This window comes from Clarias gariepinus, chromosome 16, assembly GCF_024256425.1.
Source record: "Clarias gariepinus isolate MV-2021 ecotype Netherlands chromosome 16, CGAR_prim_01v2, whole genome shotgun sequence".
NCBI lineage: Eukaryota > Metazoa > Chordata > Actinopteri > Siluriformes > Clariidae > Clarias > Clarias gariepinus.
In genome coordinates this window covers 24301352-24323290 of record NC_071115.1, presented here as the reverse complement: position 1 = coordinate 24323290, position 21939 = coordinate 24301352, and the positions used below count along the sequence as shown (strand labels likewise).

At 39.0% G+C, this 21939-nt stretch overlaps 2 protein-coding genes across 2 annotated transcripts; both read left to right on the top strand.

Annotated features, from left to right (window-relative positions):
- The first annotated feature begins 1608 nt into the window (after positions 1-1608).
- tmem107 (transmembrane protein 107) lies at positions 1609-7191 on the top strand. The gene is made up of 6 exons (XM_053515092.1): positions 1609-1698; positions 3147-3264; positions 4028-4095; positions 5152-5252; positions 5401-5497; positions 6445-7191. The coding sequence occupies exons 2-6, from the start codon at positions 3148-3150 to the stop codon at positions 6512-6514; spliced, it is 453 nt and encodes a 150-aa protein (XP_053371067.1). The 5' UTR covers positions 1609-1698; position 3147; the 3' UTR covers positions 6515-7191.
- A 5849-nt stretch (positions 7192-13040) lies between these two features.
- Positions 13041-18103, top strand: aurkb (aurora kinase B). The gene is made up of 9 exons (XM_053514792.1): positions 13041-13148; positions 13530-13568; positions 14762-14807; positions 14916-14952; positions 15521-15709; positions 16190-16328; positions 16438-16586; positions 16674-16848; positions 17287-18103. Exons 1-9 carry the CDS (start codon positions 13143-13145, stop codon positions 17467-17469), a joined length of 963 nt encoding a protein of 320 aa, XP_053370767.1. The 5' UTR covers positions 13041-13142; the 3' UTR covers positions 17470-18103.
- Positions 18104-21939: the final 3836 nt, after the last annotated feature.

The window sequence follows — 21939 nt, the reverse complement described above, 5'->3', positions numbered from 1 at the left end:
ACAGTAACAATTTCAAATCAACAGGTTTATTTGAATTGGTTTTGCTAAAATGAGCAATTGATCCCATTAATTTGATTTTAATTTGATTAATCCTTTATTTTTCTCTTTTTGCTACGTTAATGCACTTATCCCTGTGTTTCATTAGTGCTTGGATCCATCGATCGAAAGTTTTCTCAGGACACCAAACCTGTGTCTCATATTGCCTGCCTCACGTCTAAAGCACTGGCCTCCCAGAAACTCCCAGACACGTGGAAATGGCCTTGATCGAGGTTAGGACTGTGTGGGGATGTAACAATACATCCCAGTCAAGTTCCTGTAATGTGCAAGTGGCGCAATGGGAAGTATGAGGTTGTGAATCGTCCTGCAAAAACAGAACACCTTTGGTGATCAAACCAGGCCGTTTTTTCCTGAGAGCTTTCTACTCACTGAATGTTCACAGAAACGACTGCAGTGGGCTCAGAGCCACTTCAGCTGGGACATTTTCTGTCATGTTTGCACCATTTGAATGTTTTTTTTTTTTGTCGTTGTTGTTTTTGTACACCATACTGTGCTTAAACTTCCAGTTTGACTTCATATTAATAGAAAGGAAGAACAAAATTTTTTTTATTTTGATTCATGTAAAATACAGGCTGATGTAGAGTTTTTTTTTTTTTTTTTTAGATCCACATTCCTAAGCACACCAGGCAATGAATCCTCTTCAATCCTGTAAAGAAAATCCTGTAAAAAAATTTCTGGCAGTTTTTTTTTTTTTTTACAATTTACATACAGTTTTGTGAAGAAAAAACAATTATATATATATATATATATATATATATATATATATATATATATATATATATATATATAAATGAAGACTATGGAGGGCAGTGGTGGCTTTATTAAATGAAGGCTATGAGGCCCTGGGTTATTTATTGGAAGATTAGGAGTTCAACCATCAGAACTGACAAGCTGCCACTGCTGATTAAGGCTTGGAAGGAAAGTGAAAAAGCTGATAAGGTTGCAAAAGAAGTCACAAAAAAATTGAGTATTGATATGGGAGTAGTTGATTTGATTTGAGTAGATCAGAAGCCTGGACTATTATTCAGAAGAGAATGAAAGGAAAAGTTTCATCACATTGAAATAAAGGTAAAAGACAGGTAAAAAAAACAAAAAAAAAAGGTAATGAGACAAACAGGATGACATATGAGAGATGTGACATTAATATCTTATGACTTTGGACATGATGACGTAAACAGTACAAAATCCAGAAGAGGGAAACACACTACACGAAAACTTTTGTGGACAAAAAGAGACTTGAGAACACATCATCATGGTCAGTGGTGTAGTGGTGCCTGGTGAAGTGGCTAGACTGTAATTTTTTACAGTATCCCCCATTATTTAAAAGCGGTCCAACTAGCATAGGGAAAAATGCCCATCCATACAGTTGCGGTCAGTTGGTGGCGGTAATGCACCAGGACCAGTCATTTGCCATCCGCGAATAAATACCACAAAGAAGCAGAAGGAAAAAAATGCAGCTCAGTCTTGAACCTTCAACCTCCTCCTGTCCTGCAGAGGGCGATAGTGATCACATTAACAACACTAACCACGAGGAAACAGTGTTGCTGTAGTAACGAGTAGAAGAGACGCTTTTTGATACTTTTTTTTTTTTGCTAAGCACAGTTTAGGTGTAAAACGGGGATTTATACAACTGAAGATTTGGTAAGTTTGAGGCCTAAACAGGGCTGTGACTGAGAGGTTTATTCAGTTAAAGAAGTGCATGACCCTTTGTTATTATGAAACCCCTGCGTGGACAAATCTTATTAACGAGCACATTAAGTCGTGGATCTGCGAGAATGAAAAACATTTTCCGGCGTAATTACATTATATTTTGCTTTTACAACTGAAATAAGATGCTGTCGGTTTAATAATTTTAATTGCTGAATGTTTAAGCGCTGTCTAAAATATTTGTTTATAAAATATGAAAATATGAGTTTGTAAAACACAACATATGCTTCCAAAATAAGCGTTATTTTGTTCTTGATTTGTGCAATCAAAAAATGTGTGACCCTTAATAGAGGATAAAGCGGTATAGAAGATGAGTGAGTGAGTAAGTGAGTGAGTTCCAAAAAACACTTTATCTGCTTCATGCAGAAATCTCAGAGGGTCAAGATATTAAATCAGATACGCTGAGTACATCTTCAAGCCTTAATACCTTCTGTGTTCAATAAAAGAACACCCTAATAGTACAGTTAGGGTGAACATTGGTGTGAGACAGTTTTGGAAATCTTGTGTTTACTGTCACTTTGTACTATAATCTTAATGCCATTTATAACAACTGGTTTCAAAAAGCTTGGGTTGTACAATTAAAAAATTAAAATGACAAAATACCAAGATACAATGACAAGATAGAGTGATGCCTCCTCAAACCAACTTTACCCGAATTTTAACTAATTTTTTAGAGGAGACCGTCAAAGTGGCATGCTAATTTTTCTTCTTCTTTTTTTTCTTGTCAGTGTTTTGCCTTTGGTCTCTGAAATGAATAAATTAATTAATAAGTAAGTAATAAATAAATCTTTTTCTTCGCACATTTAATTCTAGAAACATGCACATTTGGAAAATATGAGCAGAGGTCAAGTCAAACTAAAACATTTGATTGTGCAGGATAAAAGAAGTTTAAAAGGGAGTTTAGTGGAGTAATTTCTCTTTATTATATCTCCTACTACATCAATGCACTTGGATGCCATTAAGATAGAATGTTTCCTCAGTACACCGCAGCCATGATCAGACTGTCTGCTTCATATCTGAAATTCTGGCCTTCCAGGAATTCCTTTAATGGCCCAACCATGTGGAAATCACTTGGAGCTAGGTCAGGACTCAGTTTTACTTTGACACCCTTTGTATACAAGTAGAAAAGGTTAAATACTTCACCCTGAATATATAACTGACCCTATAACTATATTTGTTTGACTGTTTCACCAATCAAGTAAGACTGCTCGTTTTGGATAAGGGTATCTCTGTCCTGGGTATTCAGTTTTTTTCCTGACTAGTATGCTACCTGGATATGATGTTACTTTATTTATGAAATGTCATTTTATGGATTTTATTTAAAACATATGGCACAACTGTTACCATTAACTGTAATTTAATTTTGCTTAATTTCTCACCAGAATGACCCTCTTGGATTTTTTTTTTTTTGACATGTCAGTGATAAACACCCTTGTCCCAGCTCGGTTCCTAGTCCTCACTGCTCACCTTGTGATGGTCATCACCATCTTTTGGTCCCGGGTAAACACACACACACACAGCTCTTTCAAAATGTTCCAATGTCAGGTACAAAAAGTAAACACTTGGTGGCATACCAAGGTGCACAACCAAGGGATTTTTATTATTTTTTTATACTACAATTTGCCAACAAGAATATCATTATTTGTTTATTAATCACTGTTGCATTTTATGTTTTTAAAGTTACATTTAACCTAATGATAAGGATAACTTGTTACCACAGTTATACTGTATTTCACCAGACCCTGTTTCTGTCCTGTCTATCTTTAAGTTAATAAGGCAATAAAATACAGTTTGCCATGTAAGTGATGTTATATGAACACAAATTGCAAATGTCTGCTTAAGACTTTCCAGCTGCAGAAAAGTGAAAGAAACAGTTTTATCTCAAAGTATTCCAAAAGCGCTGAGACTCCTTCTATTAATGCCAAACAAACATCTACTTACAGAAAATGTCACGAAAGAAATACACACATTTGAAAATGATTTTATATGGAGTGTTCTCTGTACAAGTCTCTGTGTAAACTATTACTACAGAATTATTTAAGATGAACCTTTGATTTGCTTTGCAGCTGAATCTCCTGTCAGAGCTTCTGTTTTTAAACACTTAATCATCTACACTTTCATAGGCAGGTCATGGTTTCTTGGAAATGTTGTGTCTCAGTAGTCATGCTCTGTATATAAAACAATCACCATTTATTTGTACACAATTTTACAGACGAAACCACACTGCAAGAAAATTCCATCTAAACATTTCTGTGTTTTACAGGGAAACAATGTTGAGTCATGCTTACCTCTGGACTTCACAGTAGAGCAGTACACGACTGAGGACAACCGGTAAAAAATAAATACAATACAATTAATATACAGTAAATAAGATCTAATAGTAGCCAGGACATAGTGGTCAGGTGTAAATATACTAGACATGTACTGTATATTGGCTAATATTAATAATTTAATATAAGTCCTCATTCACAGCTTCACACAAATACTGATTAACTCTTTTTGAGTGACCAACAATTTTAAAATGTTGCTTGTTTAAAAATATATGGTTAATTTCCATTGATATGTTCCTCTTTCAAGAGTTTGTATGGTCATGAAGTAGTGTTTGCATTGCTCACAGACTGGACAAACCCTATGTGACGTCACCTGTCGGTTTTCTGTAGAATTTGAAGCTCAAATGTGGGAGCTCCGGTCATCGCCATCTTGACAGGAGCTGACCCTGCCTAGAAGCTGGTTAATCCATAAATAGGCAGAGTGGCCTGTGGTTTCACAACTGCATTGCAGCTGTCACTCAAACTGGTCATGCCCCTAATTATGTATAATTTTCTGGCTTAATGCAATTTTAACTAATGAGCTACATAAATATTCACCCAGTATGGTTGTTATGGATGGGAAATCTAGTAAAGGAGACCAAACCCTTTTTTAGAACAGGCTGCAAATATGTTTATTTCTGTTGTACATTTAGACATTAACTCTAACTTAATTAACTCCACCTCATAGGGCTCTTTGGGGATTGACTCACTTTGGGAGTCTACTTATCATTTGATGAACTGCATGTTTTGCCAGTTTCACTTTGGACTAATTTTGCAAAACCAGAGGATGCCCCTTGGCACTGCTCCACTTAACTCCATAGAGTTATTATTGCACCTAGTCATCAGAAATTGGAATTGCAATAAACACTAAAGAAGACACCCCCACCACCAAGATTTTTGGTCAAGTTGTCTTGTTATAGTACTGGTATTGTCATTGTTGAATTTTACTGTAGTTTTGTTGTTGCAAAATTGAGGTGTATAATCATATACTGTAATCCATTATCAGCACATATCTAAACACAATACTACATTGATGTGAACTTTTTTTTTTCCTGAAAAACCTTTTTTTTTTCCTCAGGTTGATTATTGCTCTCTCCGTAACTCTTTGTCTATTTGCCATCGAATTGTTTGGATTCTTCTCTGGTGTCTCGATGTTCAACAGTGACCAAGTAATTCTGTGTATCCTTATTACTGTAAAGATTTTCTAGAACAACTGGATATCTTAAAGTAATATTAGACCCACTCTAGTGTTGGAAATCTAATTAATTAGCCTACAGTCATTTGGTAAAATGTCTGCTGTATTTTTTTCCTGAACCTATCACTCCAGCTATTGCCTGTCACTGCAGTGCATCTGTGTCTCTGTCTTTCTTTGTCTTCCAGCAGTGGGAGTGCTGGGTTTACTGGATAATCTTCGCATTCTGCAGGTCAGCGGGAATAACACCACATAAAAGCCTGTCATAGAAATATGAAATTAGATAATGATATACAGTACTCCAGTCACGATTTGATTCATGATACTGGCTTCACAATTTAATTAAGTTCAATATTTTAAACATAATTATATTATGAATAAAATGTAACTAAATTTTATGACTAAAAATCCTTTTTTTTTTTTATCATAAACCATGCAAAACTCTGTGCACTTTCGATTGTATAAAATACATTTAAAAATACAAACAGTTTGCAATGGTTTAATGTTAAAAACAAAGTATACTGCAGTTTCACTAAATCTTAAAAATCAATTAATAAATTACATTTTAAGACCTGTAACCTTCATAGCAGTGCCTGAGAAGCCATTTTACTAAGAAAAAGTCAGCTAAAGCTTTTTCAACTGTAGATTGACATCTATTGATGATCTCTTTATATCAGCTATAATCAAGTTACATAACCGTATACCCTATAATGTGTGTGCATCATTGTAATCCAGCACTATTGTCCACTCCATAACTGCAGATGATTTCAAGCACGATTATGTGACCAACACACAATCTATATATTTTTACCATATGGATTGCAAAGATTGCGACCTCTGGTATTTAAATAAAGAGGGAGGGACGAGGGACAAGAGCAGAGATAGTCCAGTTGTTACTGTTGCTACTTGGCATTGTGAATCCTTAACTTTTGGGGGGCATGGGACAAAGCTTTTCAAGGAGAACTGAAAGTAAACTGGAAGGGTTGCAGTTGCTTGGCTGTTGAGTTAAAATTACAGAAATCTTACTTTAGTATTACTAAATCCTCCTTCAAATGCATAATTAACATAAAGCCAATTTCTGCCAGGCAGGTCTTTAAATTTTGCATCTTGTCTCAAAATACATATACATTGTATACATTATATACATGGGTATAGAAAAGATTTCTTTCTCTCTTACAGCGTCATTCCTGCCCTGTGTGAGCTGGTACTGATCTTTGCAGTGTTCGGACTAAAAAAGAAGCCCATGTGAATGTTTAAATCCATGTCCTGTGCCTTAGTATGATGTCCACATTGGCAAAACATTATGTGTAGGTTATACTGTAAAGAGCCTAGCAACATCAGTATTGCTGGATCCCGCAGGTCGGATTTTGACATTGCAATTGTATTAAATGTAATGACATTTGAACATAAAAAGCCACAGCGCTGGTGGGGGCTTCCATTTTATGACATAGTAAATGAAGTTACATGAAAAAAATGTATGGATGCCCACACAGTTTTAATACTGTTCTAGTGTTCTTCAGGCTGTATTGCATTAAATGTGCTTTGCTGAGCATTTACCCCACTGTAAATTGTGTGTATTGCTGCAATCATCTAACTTCTGAAATCAGAAGTCAGGGCTCAGAATTAATTTTTATTTTATTTTTATAAAAGAAAACATATACAAATATGTACTTAAGTCACACAGTGGGGGAAAACTTTATCAATCCATGTTCACCTTCAGCCAGCTAACTGTCCAGAGTATTGTGTTTTTCCTCCTTATAAATCAGTGCTGCATATTAGTGTGAATCACTGTAATGTAGTGAATGTCTTTATACTGCTTGTCTGTTCATTTCCCCCCAAAATTCAAGTATTTTGCACCATTGTATACAATGAAGCTTTCTAACTATTTACAGTAGAGTGTTTTTAAATTCTCAATAAAGCGTACTCTAGACCAAACTGACTCTATGCATATATATAAAATATATATAAATATACAGTATATGTATGCTTGTGCTAGTTGCTACTTATACTGTCAATTATAAAATGTCAATACTAAATAATAAAGTGTGCTTCTTCTTTGTTTTTCGGGTGTACCCTTTTAGGTGTCGCCACAGCAAATCCGTCTAACCCTATCCTTTGCATCCTCTTCTCTCAAACGAACTAACTTCATGTCCTCTCTCACTGCATCCATAAATCTCCTCTTTGGTCTTCCTCTAGACCTCCAGTCTGGCAGTTCCAACCTCAGCATCCTTCTAACGATATATTAACAATCTCTCCTCTGAACATGTCCAAATCACCTTAGTTTGGCCTCTCTGACTTTATCTCCAAAACATCTGACATGGGTTGTCCCTCTGATGAACTCATTCTTTATCCTATCTATCCTTGTCAGTCCCAAAGAGAACCTCAACATCTTCATCTCTGCTAGCTCCAGATCTGCCTCCTGTCTTTTCTTCAGTTCAAGTTCAAGTAGGCTTTATTGTCACTTCAACCATATACAGTTAGTACAGAGTGAAATGAAACAACATTTCTCCAGGACCAAGGTGCTACATGCAACATAAACTTACAACATAAATTAACAGAGAAGCTAAACTAGCTAACTAAGAGGCTTAGTTAGCTGGCTAGCAGAGACAAGACAGATAGTCCTAACATAAATTACAACATAAATTAACAAAAACTAACTAAAACTTACTAAGGAAGACTATCTACAGGTTTTACAGACAACATAAAGTGCACGTGCAAATGTGCAAACGAGCAACAACAAAGTGACAGTGCGACAACGACATATCAGAACCTAAAATATGGTGTTGAGGTAGTAAACACAGCAGCAAGAATCGAGGAATTAGTGCAAAAAGTAATGAATATTGTGCAAAAGAGATAAACAGTGAAGCATTTACAGATTTGTGTGTACGATAGTTTGGTGGTGTAGGTCAGTGTGTCTGCACTTGTGTTGATTAGTCAGTCCAGTCCCAATATTCTGAGGTAGTTGAGTTAAGCTGTGTGATAATGTTTGTGTTTGTGTGTGTGTGTTTGTGTTTATCAGTCCAGTCCCTTTTTGTTGAGGCTGTTGCACAGTTTGTATGTGTGTGCCAGAATGCTTCGGTACCTTTTTCCAGATGGCAGGAGTGTGAAGTGTGTGTGAGAGGGGTGTGTCCGATCAGCCACAATGCTGGTGGCTTTGCGGATGCAGCGTGTGGTGTAGATGTCTTCAATAGAGGGGAGAGAGACCCCGATGATCTTCTCCGCTGTCCTCACTATCCGCTGTAGGGTTTTGCGGTCCGATATGGCACAATTCCCAAACCAGACAGTGATGCAGCCGCTCAGGATGCTCTCGATAGTTCCTCTATAGAAGGTGGTCAGGATCGGTGGTGGAAACTGGGCCTTCCTCGGTCTTCTCAGAAAGAAGAGGGCTTTCTTGTGTAGGGAGCTGGTGTTGAGGGACCAGCTGAGGTCCTTCTCTAGGTGGACACCCAGGAATTTGGTGCTTTCGACGATTCCCACAGAGGAGCCGTTGATGCTCAGCGGAGAATAGTCACCTCGTGTCCTCCTAAAGTCAACAACCATCTCCTTTGTCTTGTCAACATTTAGAGACAGGTTGTTGTCTTTACACAAGTCCGTTAGCCTCTGCACTTCCTCTCTGTACGCTGACTCGTCGTTCTTGCTAATGAGACCCACCCAGTCGTGTCATCAGCGAACTTAATGATGTGGTTCGAATTGTGTGTTGCTACACAGTCGTGAGTCAGCAGTGTGAACAGCAGGAAACTGAGCACACAGCTTTGTGGGGCCCCAGTGCTCAGTGTGGTGGTGCTGGAGGTGCAGTTCCTGATCCGTACTGACTAAGGCCTACCGGTCAGAAAGTCCAGGATCCAGTTGCAGAGGGAGGTGTTCAGGCCCAACAGGTTTAGCTTCCCAATCAGTTGTTGGGGGATGATAGTGTTGAATGCTGAGCTGAAATCTATGTACAGCATTCGAACATATGTGTCCTTCTTGTCCAAGTGTGTGAGGGCAAGATGTAGTGTAGTGGAGATAGCGTCGTCCGTTGAGCGGTTAGGACGGTACGCAAATTGCAGTGGGTCTAGTGAGGAGGGCAGCAGGGTCTTGCTGTGTCTTATGGCGAGCCGCTCAAAGCACTTCGTGATGGTGGGTGTGAGATGGATGGCTTGTGGAAAAAAGCTGTTGCTCAGTCTGGATGTGTGTGCCCAAATGCTTCGGTACCTTTTTCCAGATGGCAGGAGTGTGAAGTGTGTGTGAGAGGGGTGTGTCCGATCAGCCACAATGCTGGTGGCTTTGTGGATGCAGTGTGTGGTGTAGATGTCTTCAATAGAGGGAAGAGAGACCCCGATGATTCCGGTCAGAAAGTTCAGGATCCAAATTTCAAATTCAAATTCAAATTCAAATTTTATTTGTCACATACACAAACATACACAGTACGAAATGTAGTGAAATGCTTAAACGACTGCCATTGACCCTAAAAGAGAGTTAATTTTTACAAATAAGAAATAAATATGAATAAAAGAAATACGATAGAAATTAAATTACAAAATTAAATTAAACTAGGAAAAATAGAACTAAAAATAAAAATAGAAATGTGCTATGAAAAAATAGAACTAAAAATAAAAATAGAAATAGGATGTACAAAATAGAAATATACTGTGCAAATTGAAATATACTTTACGGTGTGTGCAAATATGCATGGAACAAAGTGTCTTAGTGCAGAGGTTATTAAAGTGTCTTTGTGCACTGGTCCAGGATGTAAACGTAAAACTGTAAAATGTAGTGTAGTTGTGAAGGTAGGTGTGCAAAGTTATTAAAGTGTCTTTGTGCAATGGTCCAGGATGTAACGTACGACATGTAGTGTATATATGAAGGAAGGTGAGCGTGTAATTGTCCATAGTGTTCATGGATGTAAGAAGATTGATAGATTTGACCAATTATGAAAGTATTGTGTAGTTCTGCATAGTGGTGTGGTTGTGGTTGAGAGACCTTATCGCCTGCGGGAAGAAGCTCCTCCTCAGTCTCTCTGTATTGGCCTTCAAGGAGCGTAATCGCTTCCCAGACCGCAACAGAGTAAACAGTCCGTTATTGGGGTGGCTGAGGTCCTTCACGATCTTCCTGGCCTTGGTCAAGCACCGCTTGTTGTAGATCGAGTGCAGGTCAGGGAGCTCGATGCGGATGATGCGCTCAGCTGATCGCACCACCCTCTGTAGAGCTCGTCTGTCCTGCATGGTGCTGTTCCCGAACCAGGTCGTGATATTTCCCGTCAGGATGCTCTCGATGGTGCAGGAGTAGAAATTCCTGAGCACCTTGGAGGGCAGTCTAAAGTCTCTCAAGCGTCTGAGGTGGTAGAGACGCTGCCGGGCCTTTTTTACCACGGTGTTGATGTGACAGGACCATGCCAGGTCCTGCGTGATGTGAACACCGAGGTATCTGAAGCTGTCCACTCTCTCCACTGGGCTCCTGTTGATGACGGGGGTCTGGTAGTTCCTCACCTGCTTTGTACAAAAGTCCACTATCAGCTCCTTTGTCTTACTGACGTTCAGGAGGAGATTGTTTCTCTGGCACCAGTTCTCCAGATTTCCAACCTCCTCCAGGTAGGCCGTCTCATCATTGTTCGTGATCAGGCCCACCACAACAGTGTCGTCAGCAAACTTGATGATGGTGGTGGAGCTGGTAGTGGCCACGCAGTCGTGGGTGTACAGAGAGTACAGCAGGGGGCTCAGAACACAACCCTGGGGGGCTCCAGTGCTGAGAGTGAGAGGGGCTGAGACATGTCCGCCCATCCTTACTGCCTGTGGTCTGCCAGTTAGGAAGTTGGAGATCCACTGACACATAGATGAGCTGAGTCCCAGGTGCTCCAGCTTGGTGGTAAGTGTGGAGGGAATTATGGTATTAAATGCAGAACTGTAGTCGATGAAGAGCATTTTCACATAATTCCCCCTCCGAGTGTCCAGGTGAGTGAGAGATGTATGGAGGAGATGAGAGATTGCATCGTCCGTGGAACGGTTTGGACGATAAGCAAACTGTAGTGGGTCGAGTGTGTCTGGTAGTGAAGAGATGATGAAGTCTCTGACCAGGCGTTCAAAGCACTTCATCACTACTGAAGTGAGGGCTACAGGGCGATAGTCATTGAGTGAAGCAGGATGAGGTTTCTTTGGGACAGGAACAATGATGGACTCTTTGAAGCACGTGGGGATCACCGACTGAGATAAAGAGATGTTGAATATCTCAGTGAACACAGGTGCTAGCTGGTCTGCGCAGGCTCTGAGGAGACGGCCTGAGATGCCGTCTGGTCCTGCTGCTTTCCTGGTGTTCACTCTCTTGAAGGCTCTCCTCACGTCATGCTCGGTGATGATGAACGCGCTTCCGGTGCTACGTTGGCGAGCAGGATGCTAGGCAGAGGTGTGCGGTGTGCACGGGCTCTCAGCCTGTTCCTGACGCCGGCTCGTTTCCCTCGGGGCCGCCGCTTAGCGTCGCGTCCTTTGTTGTCCCTCAGGATCTCACTCGGCCAGCTCGGATCCGGAGTTAAAAACGTCGAATTGTGAGTACATTGTATACCAATAGAAACAAGAGTGTCTCTATCATAACTAATGTACCCCATGGTGGTAATTTTGCCGGTTTTAAAACGCTGTAAACTAACTTAAAGAACAAAAACAAAGAAAAGGTGGTCGGAGCAGTCGTGACGGCAGCCGACCTCACCGGCGCCATCTTGGAGTTGCCAAGTCACCAGTCAAGTCACCAGTCACATCACCAGTTGCAGAGGGAGGTGTTCAGGCCCAACAGGCTCAGCTTCCCGATCAGTTGTTGGGGGATGATAGTGTTGAATGCTGAGCTGAAATCTATGTACAGCATTCGAACGTATGTGTCCTTCTTGTCCAAGTGTGTGAGGGCAAGATGGAGTGTAGTGAAGAAGATGGCATCGTCCGTTGAGCGGTTAGGACGGTACGCAAATTGCAGTGGGTCCAGTGAAGGGGGCAGCAGGGTCTTGATGTGTCTCATGACGAGCCGCTCGAAGCACTTCATGATGGTGGGTGTAAGTGCAACGGGACGGTAGTCATTGAGACAGGACACAGTAGACTTCTTGGGCACGGGGACGATGGTGGTGGCTTTGAAGCACGTGGGAACGATGGCGCTGTGCCAGTGTCTCTAAGCCGTAGAGCACCGCTGGTCTCACCACTGTCTTGTACACCTTTCCTTTCATTCTCGCTGATACTCTTTTGTCACATAACACACCTGACACTTGTCTCCACCCATTCCAACCTGCCTGTACCCGCCTCTTCACCCCCTTTCCACACTCTCCGTTTCTCTGGTGCATATTCAGTAAATAAAAATTTTAAAATGGGAGGTGACTGTAAGGGAAAGCGTGGTGAGAGATTAATTAATGAATGTAAAACTACATCATGTAACGACAATCTACACAAGTGTGTAGCTTTCAGGAGAACAAGCACATACACTTTATAGACAAAAGCATTTGACCAGACCTGTTAATTATCGAATTCAGCCCCTTATCCCCAATGTAGGGCAGGAAGGAAATGTGACAGATGCAAAAGGGAGAACAACTCCATAGGGAAGTATGTGTATTTAGATACAACGTCATTGCAGATTTGGCCAAAAACCTTTGTTCATTCAGTGTACTTTTGGCGCTATACTGTGTTTTTACAGTATTAAATACAGATCTCCAGCAGCCAATCAGATCGCGAGAGAGAACTTTTTCGTTAACGCCCATGTCATTTCAGCAAATCACATTCACCTACGTCAAGGACGCGCGTCAGCCAATCAACACATAGGAGGAAGTGACGTTAAGCGTTTTGAAAACGTTGGCGGTTTGTTCAGGGAAGAAGACGGACGAGTGCTGTCGCTAAACCGAACAAATAAATTAAGGTTTTAGAGCTGTTTTCGGAAATATGCAGGTAATTAAATCAGTATACTAAATTTTTGTTATTGTTAAGCTTAAAGTTATGATTTAAGTCTCGATTGAGAGTAAAAGAGGAAGAAAACGGTTGTCAGTTGCTAAGATATTTAAACCGGCTCGTTATAAAATGGCGGAGTGTAAAAGCGTTAAAAAGTGTCTGAGCGTTACCTCAGTGTTATTAATGCCTGTTTATTACAGTGCGTGTTATGTGTTATATGGTTTATCATGTTTGTTGATGTTCATATAGTAGAAAGCGAGCTGTTAGTTAACAGGGTTGATTTCCACAGTCTTATTTAAAGCATTTGTCTAATGTTAATTAATCTTCCTTAATATTAACCAAAGGGTGGTGGTTTTTTTTAAACTGTTCTTTTCTTTTCAGAACAAGGAGAACCGTGAACCCAGAGTCCTCCTCACACAGGTAATAAACAATACACACTGTTCAGTGGCACATGCATGTAATTTCCTGTACAGTAATTGTTTTTCTCTCTTTTGCTTATTTAAAATTTTATTTCATGAATGAATAAGGACATTGTCAATGATTTGTTGTTTCCTTGTTTACTAAATGTACTACCATACTTTTATGTTCAGTCATGATCTATATTTTGATAAAATCTTGAATATCCAAGTTCAATTTGTGGCCTGAATTAATGAAAAATGGCATGAATTTGTAACCTCTTGAACCTCAGATTTTTTAACGTTTGTGTATAGAAAACTGATTTAGGTTAATGTTTAGTAGTTAGAATATTTTTATGTGGTAACTGAATGTGCTGTACAGGCAAGTAGTTGAAAATAAATGATTAAACAATTGTCTAATAGTCAGAATAAGGGCAAAATACATTAGTTGGTATATACACAGTTGGTATAATACATTGGTTGTAATATAATATGCAATGTATGGATGTACCTAATCAAAAAGATTAAACTTTTTATTATTATGTTTGAGTGTAAGCATGGTGGACAAACATGTTGACAGTTTGGTTGTTTTTGTTACAGCTTAATACAATTTTAATGTTCCCTCGTAGTGTTTTGTGTATTAAATATACATCAATGGCCAAAAGTTTTGTGGATTTAAATTTTTTTAAATATAGTTTTCCGCAATATTCCGCGGACACAAATATTAATTTTCCACAAAGTCTGCTGCTTCAGTGATTTTATTTATTATTTTTTAAAATATCTTTTTCAGATGTTACCATGGTATACTGATGTATAATTACAAGCATCAGTGTCGAAGGCTTTTAGTGACAATTACATCAAGAGATCAAGAGTATGATCAGTTGTGCCATTATTTGCTGTTGGCCTACGTTTTAATAGCATTTAATGTTTGTTTTAAAATAATTACACTGATTATTACTATTTGAATCAAATCATGCTGTCCTAGTACGAGTATAAATCAGTCCCTCATCCACAGCTTGTAAGTGTAGAATAAGGTGCAAACTGTTCTAAACCTATGCTCACTCTCAAACCTGCTGTAAAGTAGTAAAAATCCGATATATGCTGCTTTGTGTACATTTCATTATTCTTAATTTTGAATTTTCTTTGGCTAACAAAGTTTGGAAAAGTCCCATATTGTTTCATTTAAAGGCTATATTATTAATTGTTTGTGTTTAACAGACAGTCGGATCTTACAGAGAAGAGATGAATCCTGGAGCGCTTATGGGTAATAGTAAACTTGATATTGAGAGAGCTTTAGGAACAAATGCTCATAATAATAATAATTTATTATTATTACACACAGTTGAGAATATAAATTATTTCTCTTTTTAAGGTCCTGGCCGAGTCCCAGTGAAACCCAGTTCACAAAAGTAAGTTGTGCATCCATGTAAATAACTCTTTTGCATAGACATTTAACAAAGGTAAACAGAACATAAAATGAGCAAATTCTGGGTATAAACATGACACTCAAGAAAACTGGATCTAAAAAGTAATAAACGGAACAGTAATCCAAGATTTACATCAAAAGCTGAAGACTTGGTATCACACTTGCAGTTCACTGACCTTAAAATAGAAAACAAATTAAAAGCACCATTCCTTAATGTGTAGAACTTTGTTTTTAAAAGTTTGAGTTTGATGTGTACTACATTCCTCTTCAAACTTTGGCACACAGCTTTAAAGTTCTGACCACAATGTGTTTGAGTAGGACAAAAAGTTTACAGTTTGGAAAGTTGTTGAGAAGGTGATCTCCAGGCGAACCTGTGATTGGGAAGTCCTGGGCTCAGAGTCTATAGAAACGGGAAACTCTCCCTGGTTTTCTACATTACTGTATAACCTGGTTGTTAATTTGCATGTAGAATAGACTGTTGTGTAGAGTTTCTTAACAATTAATTAATTACATACATACATGCATGTATAATCGGTATGCCTTTTATACAGGAAATTCACAATTAAGGACTTTGATATCGGTCGTCCGCTGGGAAAAGGCAAGTTTGGGAATGTGTATTTGGCAAGAGAGAAGAAGCTCAAGGTCATTGTGGCGCTGAAGGTGCTCTTTAAATCCCAGATGGAAAAGGAAGGCGTGGAACATCAGCTCAGACGAGAGATTGAAATCCAGTCTCACCTCAGGTATGTGTGGCCATGCCATTTAAAGTAATTTTTGACTTGAAGTGTAAAGTTGATTGAAGGCATTTGTACAAAGATATCTTATGAAAAAAGTACATTGGCATACGAACACCCTAGTTTTATTTTTAAAGCAGCTGGTGCCTGGAGGAATCAGAAATTAGGGTTAAGTGAGGTTTTCATATGTTACTTTATTTACACGCTTTTCTAAATGTTTTGTTATTGTATGTAAAAATGATTATAAAGTTGGAAATTTGATAATTATATATATTTTCGGGGTGGCTGGAAAGAATCTGCATTCATATTATTTCCTATAGAAAAATGTATTTGCAATACGAAATTTCACCTTAAGAACTTGCCGCCAGAACGGGTTAAATTTGTATGCCAAGGTCTATCATGACAACCTATGTCATCAGTGTTTTTTTTTTTTTTCTTATTTTTTTCCATTGTGTTTATGAGCCGTAAGTAACTTTGTCTCGTTTGTAGGCATCCGAACATCCTACGCTTCTATAACTACTTCCACGATTCTTCACGTGTGTTCCTTGTTCTGGAGTATGCACCCCGTGGAGAGATGTACAAAGAACTGCAGCGCTGTGGCCGCTTCAGTGATCAGCGCACAGCTACGGTCAGTTTCCACTTCATCCTTTATTTAATACTGTACTTAACTTTGAGTACAGGGCTGTTTTCAACTTTTTTCTTCTTTTTTCTTTTTTTTTTTTTTTTTTTTTTTTTAGTTTATGGAGGAGGTTGCAGATGCTCTTCAGTACTGCCATGAAAAGAAGGTGATCCATCGAGATATTAAACCAGAGAATCTGCTTCTGGGCTTCAGAGGAGAGCTCAAGATTGCGGACTTCGGTTGGTCTGTCCATGCGCCATCGCTACGGTAAGCATAGTTCACTTGATAAAAAATTTATTTATGATACTGCAACAGATGCAGGGACTTCTTTTAATATTTGGCGTTTGGATGTAGACGACGCACCATGTGCGGCACTCTGGATTATCTTCCCCCTGAGATGATCGAAGGGCATTCCCACAACGAGAAGGTGGATCTGTGGTGCATCGGCGTGCTGTGTTATGAGTGTTTGGTGGGAAATCCTCCATTTGAGACATCTAGCCATTCAGAAACCTACAAACGCATCACAAAGGTTTGTGTTCATGCTTCATTTTTATTTTATGACCTAGCCGTGAGCTGTTAGCTCACCCCCAACCATAATAATAATCAATCTTAAGTGTTTTATTCCTTTTCTACCACAATGTAGTATCTACCACAACGTGACAAACAAAATGTAACTAGTTAATGCTGACATTGTGTTATAAAAGGAATAAAACCCACTGGGATGTGATGTCACAGGATTATCAACTTTGTGGTGGTAACAGTCACTCTTTGGGCTACACATGCTTGTATAAGTTTTCTGTGCTTGTCTTTTAAACTATGTTTTAAAAAATCATGATCCACAAGTATATAAAAATGCAGCTAAATTCCTGCTTTTTTTTCTTCTTTTTTTTGCTGTTTGCATCAGAAGGCCAGTCCTTCTAATTATCATATTGGTTTTAACACCCTAAATGTTGATTGTGTTCACCAGGTTGATCTCCAGTTTCCCAAATTGGTTTCAGAAGGAGCCCGTGATTTGATCTCTAAGCTGCTGAGACACAGTCCCTCCATGCGTCTGCCTCTGAAGAGTGTCATGGAGCACCCATGGGTAAAGGCCAATTCACGCAGAGTTCTGCCCCCTGTCTGCCAACCCAAACCTGCTCCTACACACTAGCCTTAATTCTGGCAATGATTTTAATCTCTTAAATAAAATTTTCAAAAAATATTTAATGAATGTGTTTAAGAGGTTTTGTAGGAATCCTTTTGGTGGGAAAGGTGGGCATTAAATGTCCTCCCTTACATGTATGGCTTGTGCTTGATCTGTGTATGTATAAAAAAAACTTGGCCCTCCTTGTATCTGCACAGATTGACCACTTTATTAAATACACTTACCACAAATGTATATACATGTGCACACACTGTGTACAGTCCCTATAACTGGTTGGTGTTGCCTGCTACATCGTCAATGACAGAGACCAAAATAAACCAGTTCCTGTTATTTTGAGGGTGAAACCACAACAGGACTACAGTAGAGGGTAGACAAAGCTGGATATTTCGTTGATTGCTTGGCTCCCCCCTTCCACCTCAACTGTAACATATTTGTATCTTATGCCATGTTTGTTCTTTATACACTGTAGTTTGTATTTTCTATGTGTTTAGAGCTTTTATTTACTTTACTGGCACTCAGGTTAGATGACTGAACAGTGAAGAACACACTGTAGTGGTGTGTATGGTGCATGGGTCTTGCTTCATGGAACTTGTTTAAAAATGACTTTTAAATAAAAACCCAGTGTTTTCCTAAACACAAACATTTCAGTGTTGTGTTATTTACGTTTTACTAATTTCCTAACTAACCTAATTTGAATTATCCCTGATTTGTCATGTAGAGTACTTTTATAGGTCTTAGTTGGTAGCTCTCATTATTAATAAATTAGTCTGTCAAAGTTACCAGAAGATGGAATAAGTGTCCAACTATTATTCACGTATGAGTAGTTGGATTTAATTTGTCATCTCAGTGTTTAGGAAAGTACAGAGCCCCTAATTTTTTTTTTATTTTTTTTTTTTTACTCCTAATGTCACCAGAGTGGCTCTGTAGGAAAGTGCAATTTTGCCTAACTTAAAATATTAATTAAAGAGGTAAAGCGAGGTGAACTATAAGCTGTAAGTGGGGCTGGGTGGAGCTTAACATTTTGCAGTTTTTTTTTTAATCAACAGTTTTTTGTTTTTTTTTTCTATGAGGCGTACTTTAATATACTGTACATGAGATTGTGTGTTTTTTTTCCCGTTTTCATCTCCGTTTTCAAAATTCAAAGCCAATCAGCTTACTCTATTTGCAGATTATCTGCTTTGCTCCCGCTTCCAGTGCGGATCAATTTAGTCAACCTTTAAACAGTTTATGAATATTCTTTCAACATAACACTGTAAAACTACACAATAAAAAAGTATTGATTTCAGAGATAAATAGACTTAATTTAAAGTGCCACTATTATGCTTTTTCAAATATTTTCTTTTATGCAGTGTTTCATGTAGCTGTATGTAAACATAAACTGTCTGCACTATCTGTGACGCTGACAGTGCGCAATAAATGAAGTTTTTGTCTATTGAAAAAAAAAAGTATCGGCTCACATTTGCCTAAACGGGTTGTTAGCAAATCTATTTTTAATCTTTTACGGATCCACGTCACTCGTAACATATTTGCATAATGTCCGCCCACGTTCTACGTCACGAACAACTTGCCTGCCATCTAACAATTAACATTACCACACTCTTGTTAATGTGACCGAGCATTCTTGCCGGGTTTGCTTAAATACTTTGTAATAAAAAAAAAAATGAGAGCACACAAAATCCTTTTTTAACTGTTTATTCTCCACCATTCACCAAAACTGAACTCTAACACTTGCGAAGTGTGCATGCCTATTTACGGCAAGCACCGAGGGGAAAAATGGCAAGGAGTAAGGGCACGGAGCATGCGCACTTCGCATACACGCGAAGAGTAAGGGAACGGAGCATGCACACTTCGCGCATCACACACACGTGAAGAGTAAGGGCGCGGAGCATGCTCATTTCGCGCATCACACACACACACACACGTCATGTGTAAGTCCAGGGGAAAATGCATGAGTAGTAATGGTGGACCAGCGCTGCCGTTATTTGTTTGGACGAGAGAAGGAGAGATTGCTGTGGATCATTTTCTTTTGAAGATTTTTTACCTGGATTATCTTTGACTGGACATATTCCCCGGTCTTCTCACCCTCCGTCATAGGCCTCCAGGACTTCATTAAGCCCGGTGAGACTGAAACATACTCCTCTAACACACATACAATAAACACGGACTTCGGACATTTTCTGCGTTTCGTTTTCCGACGCACGCTGTAGCGGTTGACCAGTCATAAATCACCGCGCCATCTGACCAACCACAGCAGTGAGGGCTCACAGAAAAGAAGGGGTTTAACCAGACTGAATCTTCGAACTGCTTCACACGGGTCATTTACGAATCATTTAGAAATGGGGTAAAATTAAATCTATTTTTTTGGGAAAACTCAAGTGTTTTTTGACCTTGCATACATGTAAACCTGTTTTAAGAGACTCATTAAGCAATATTAGCAACCTTTAAAATGACATAATTGGGGCACTTTAAGCGGTTTGTGTTACAGTATATAACCTTAGTGTAAAATTGCCGATGCTGTATTAACTTAACGTCTACTAAAGAGACGCGGTGATGTTAGTCCTGGGAGAGTTCAGCCCCACATATGATCAGAAGATTAACAAAACCATTGCTTGCAATCAATCACTGTACACTCGACAAAACAATGAATAATTAACTGTTACTGTAGCTGGACTACAGTAACACCGTAATGTTAGTAGACCAGTAGATTATATTCTCATATAGATTTGGATCACAATATGAATGAAGTTTGTGTTATAACTTGAGTCATTTAGTGCATCTGTTGTGGCACAAATCCACCTCGAGTATGTTTAGACTCGTAACTGAACTGAACTGAATCTGTGTATTTCAGCTATATGCCATCCTCCTGTATCATACACTGATATAAAATATATCTACTGTATCTATCCATCAGTCATCCATCCATCCAAAGGTAATCCATGTTTAAAGGAAATGCATTCTTATCGTTTGCCATTAAAAATTTTACAGATTAAGAAATGTAATTATTGATTATGATAGATAATGTAATAAATAAAGGTGTGTGTGATTTAATTATTTAAAATAAATACAAGACACTGTTTAAGCATCCTGTTTTTGGTTGCAGTCAGAAAGCCACGGTTCGGAGGGGCTCATGGCTCTGCTTTAAAGCCAGACTTAAGCTTGACTCTGAGACAGGCACGGTAATGTTAGTATAATTTCAGCTTAAATTTGATTTTAAAATATGTCTATTGTTATTATTTTTCTGTCCTTGTAACTAGAAGTGGGTTTTACATTTTTAGAAGGTTTTAGTTTTCATGTATATAATCCATTTAACTATGCTTTCTTACCCTCTTCGTCCCTCCCCAGCTCTTCTGCACTGTCCAGAGCTGATACAAATGCCATGGCAAGAAGGACATTGTCACCCTCACCCTCTCGCGGTCATATATTCGGACAGTTTCTCCTCTGTCACTTCGTCCATCTTTCAATTAAATTTTTTTTGTATAGCGCTTTTAACATTGTGAATTATCCCAAAGCAGCTTTACACAATTAAAAGAATTATTTAAGTTTGTATGGAATTTGAATGTGTATGAATCAAAATGGTCAGATAGTCCCTGGTGGGCAAGCCGAGGGCGACAGTGGCAAGGAAAAACTCCCTGAGATGGTAGTAGGAAGAAACCTTGAGAGGAACCAGACTCAACAGGGAACCCATCCTCATCTGGGTGAAACAAAGAGCAGGAATTTATCTTCTGTGTAAGCAACTGCCACTACCTCCTTAACGTTTCTCCACCAAACTGTTGTCAACTGCCATGACTGCTGATTCCCCAGGGCCACCAGGGTGATGGCCAGCAGCACCTGAGCAACAGCTGCTAGGTCTTTTGGTGAGAGTTTGTACAGCGCCATGTGTATTGTTTTTTTGCACCATCATAGCTCTCTGTCAAAACTTTCTGCCATATGACAAGCAGCGTGAGACCTTCTCTGCTCGGCATCCTCTGCGGCTGACCACTGGATGCTTCCGACATCCCAAAACAAAGGGTGAATTTACACCAGGTGTGGGGACCATGGCTCGTCGTGTCTTAGGATCCACAGGATCACCTGGCCAGTGGACAGACTGTTGTCACCTAGTAGAGGCCGTCTTTGTCAGACTCTGTGACATTCACAAAAGCCCTCAACACACAAATTCATTATTCATTGACAAAATGGACAATGATTAAAGGTTTTATAAAATATAGACTAATAATTAGTGAAAACTTGTGTTTTAATTGGTGGTGTGTGAATAGGGACCTTTGGGTCCCCACAACTTCTTCCTCCCTAATGCATAAAAATGTTACTTTTTGATGCAAATCTTAAAATTACAATGACATTAGCCGTCTACAACTAGAGGGAAACATCGAAGATGGCAACTCTTATTCGGCTTATTTTTTCTCTTTTGTCCTCTATCCCCCTACTTTTCACTCCTTTCCCCCCGTCAAACAGACTATTGTTCCCCAGCTGAGGCGCAGA

Coding starts and splice junctions, on each gene's coding strand:
- tmem107 (XM_053515092.1), top strand. CDS start 3,148: ATGACCCTCTTGGATTTTTTTTTTTTTGACATGTCAGTGATAAACACC. Junction 5,253..5,400: donor CAGTGACCAAGTAATTCTGT/GTATCCTTATTA, acceptor CTATCACTCCAG/CTATTGCCTGTCACTGCAGT. Junction 5,498..6,444: donor ATAATCTTCGCATTCTGCAG/GTCAGCGGGAAT, acceptor TCTCTCTTACAG/CGTCATTCCTGCCCTGTGTG.
- aurkb (XM_053514792.1), top strand. Junction 13,569..14,761: donor CCAGAGTCCTCCTCACACAG/GTAATAAACAAT, acceptor TGTGTTTAACAG/ACAGTCGGATCTTACAGAGA. Junction 14,953..15,520: donor GTGAAACCCAGTTCACAAAA/GTAAGTTGTGCA, acceptor CCTTTTATACAG/GAAATTCACAATTAAGGACT.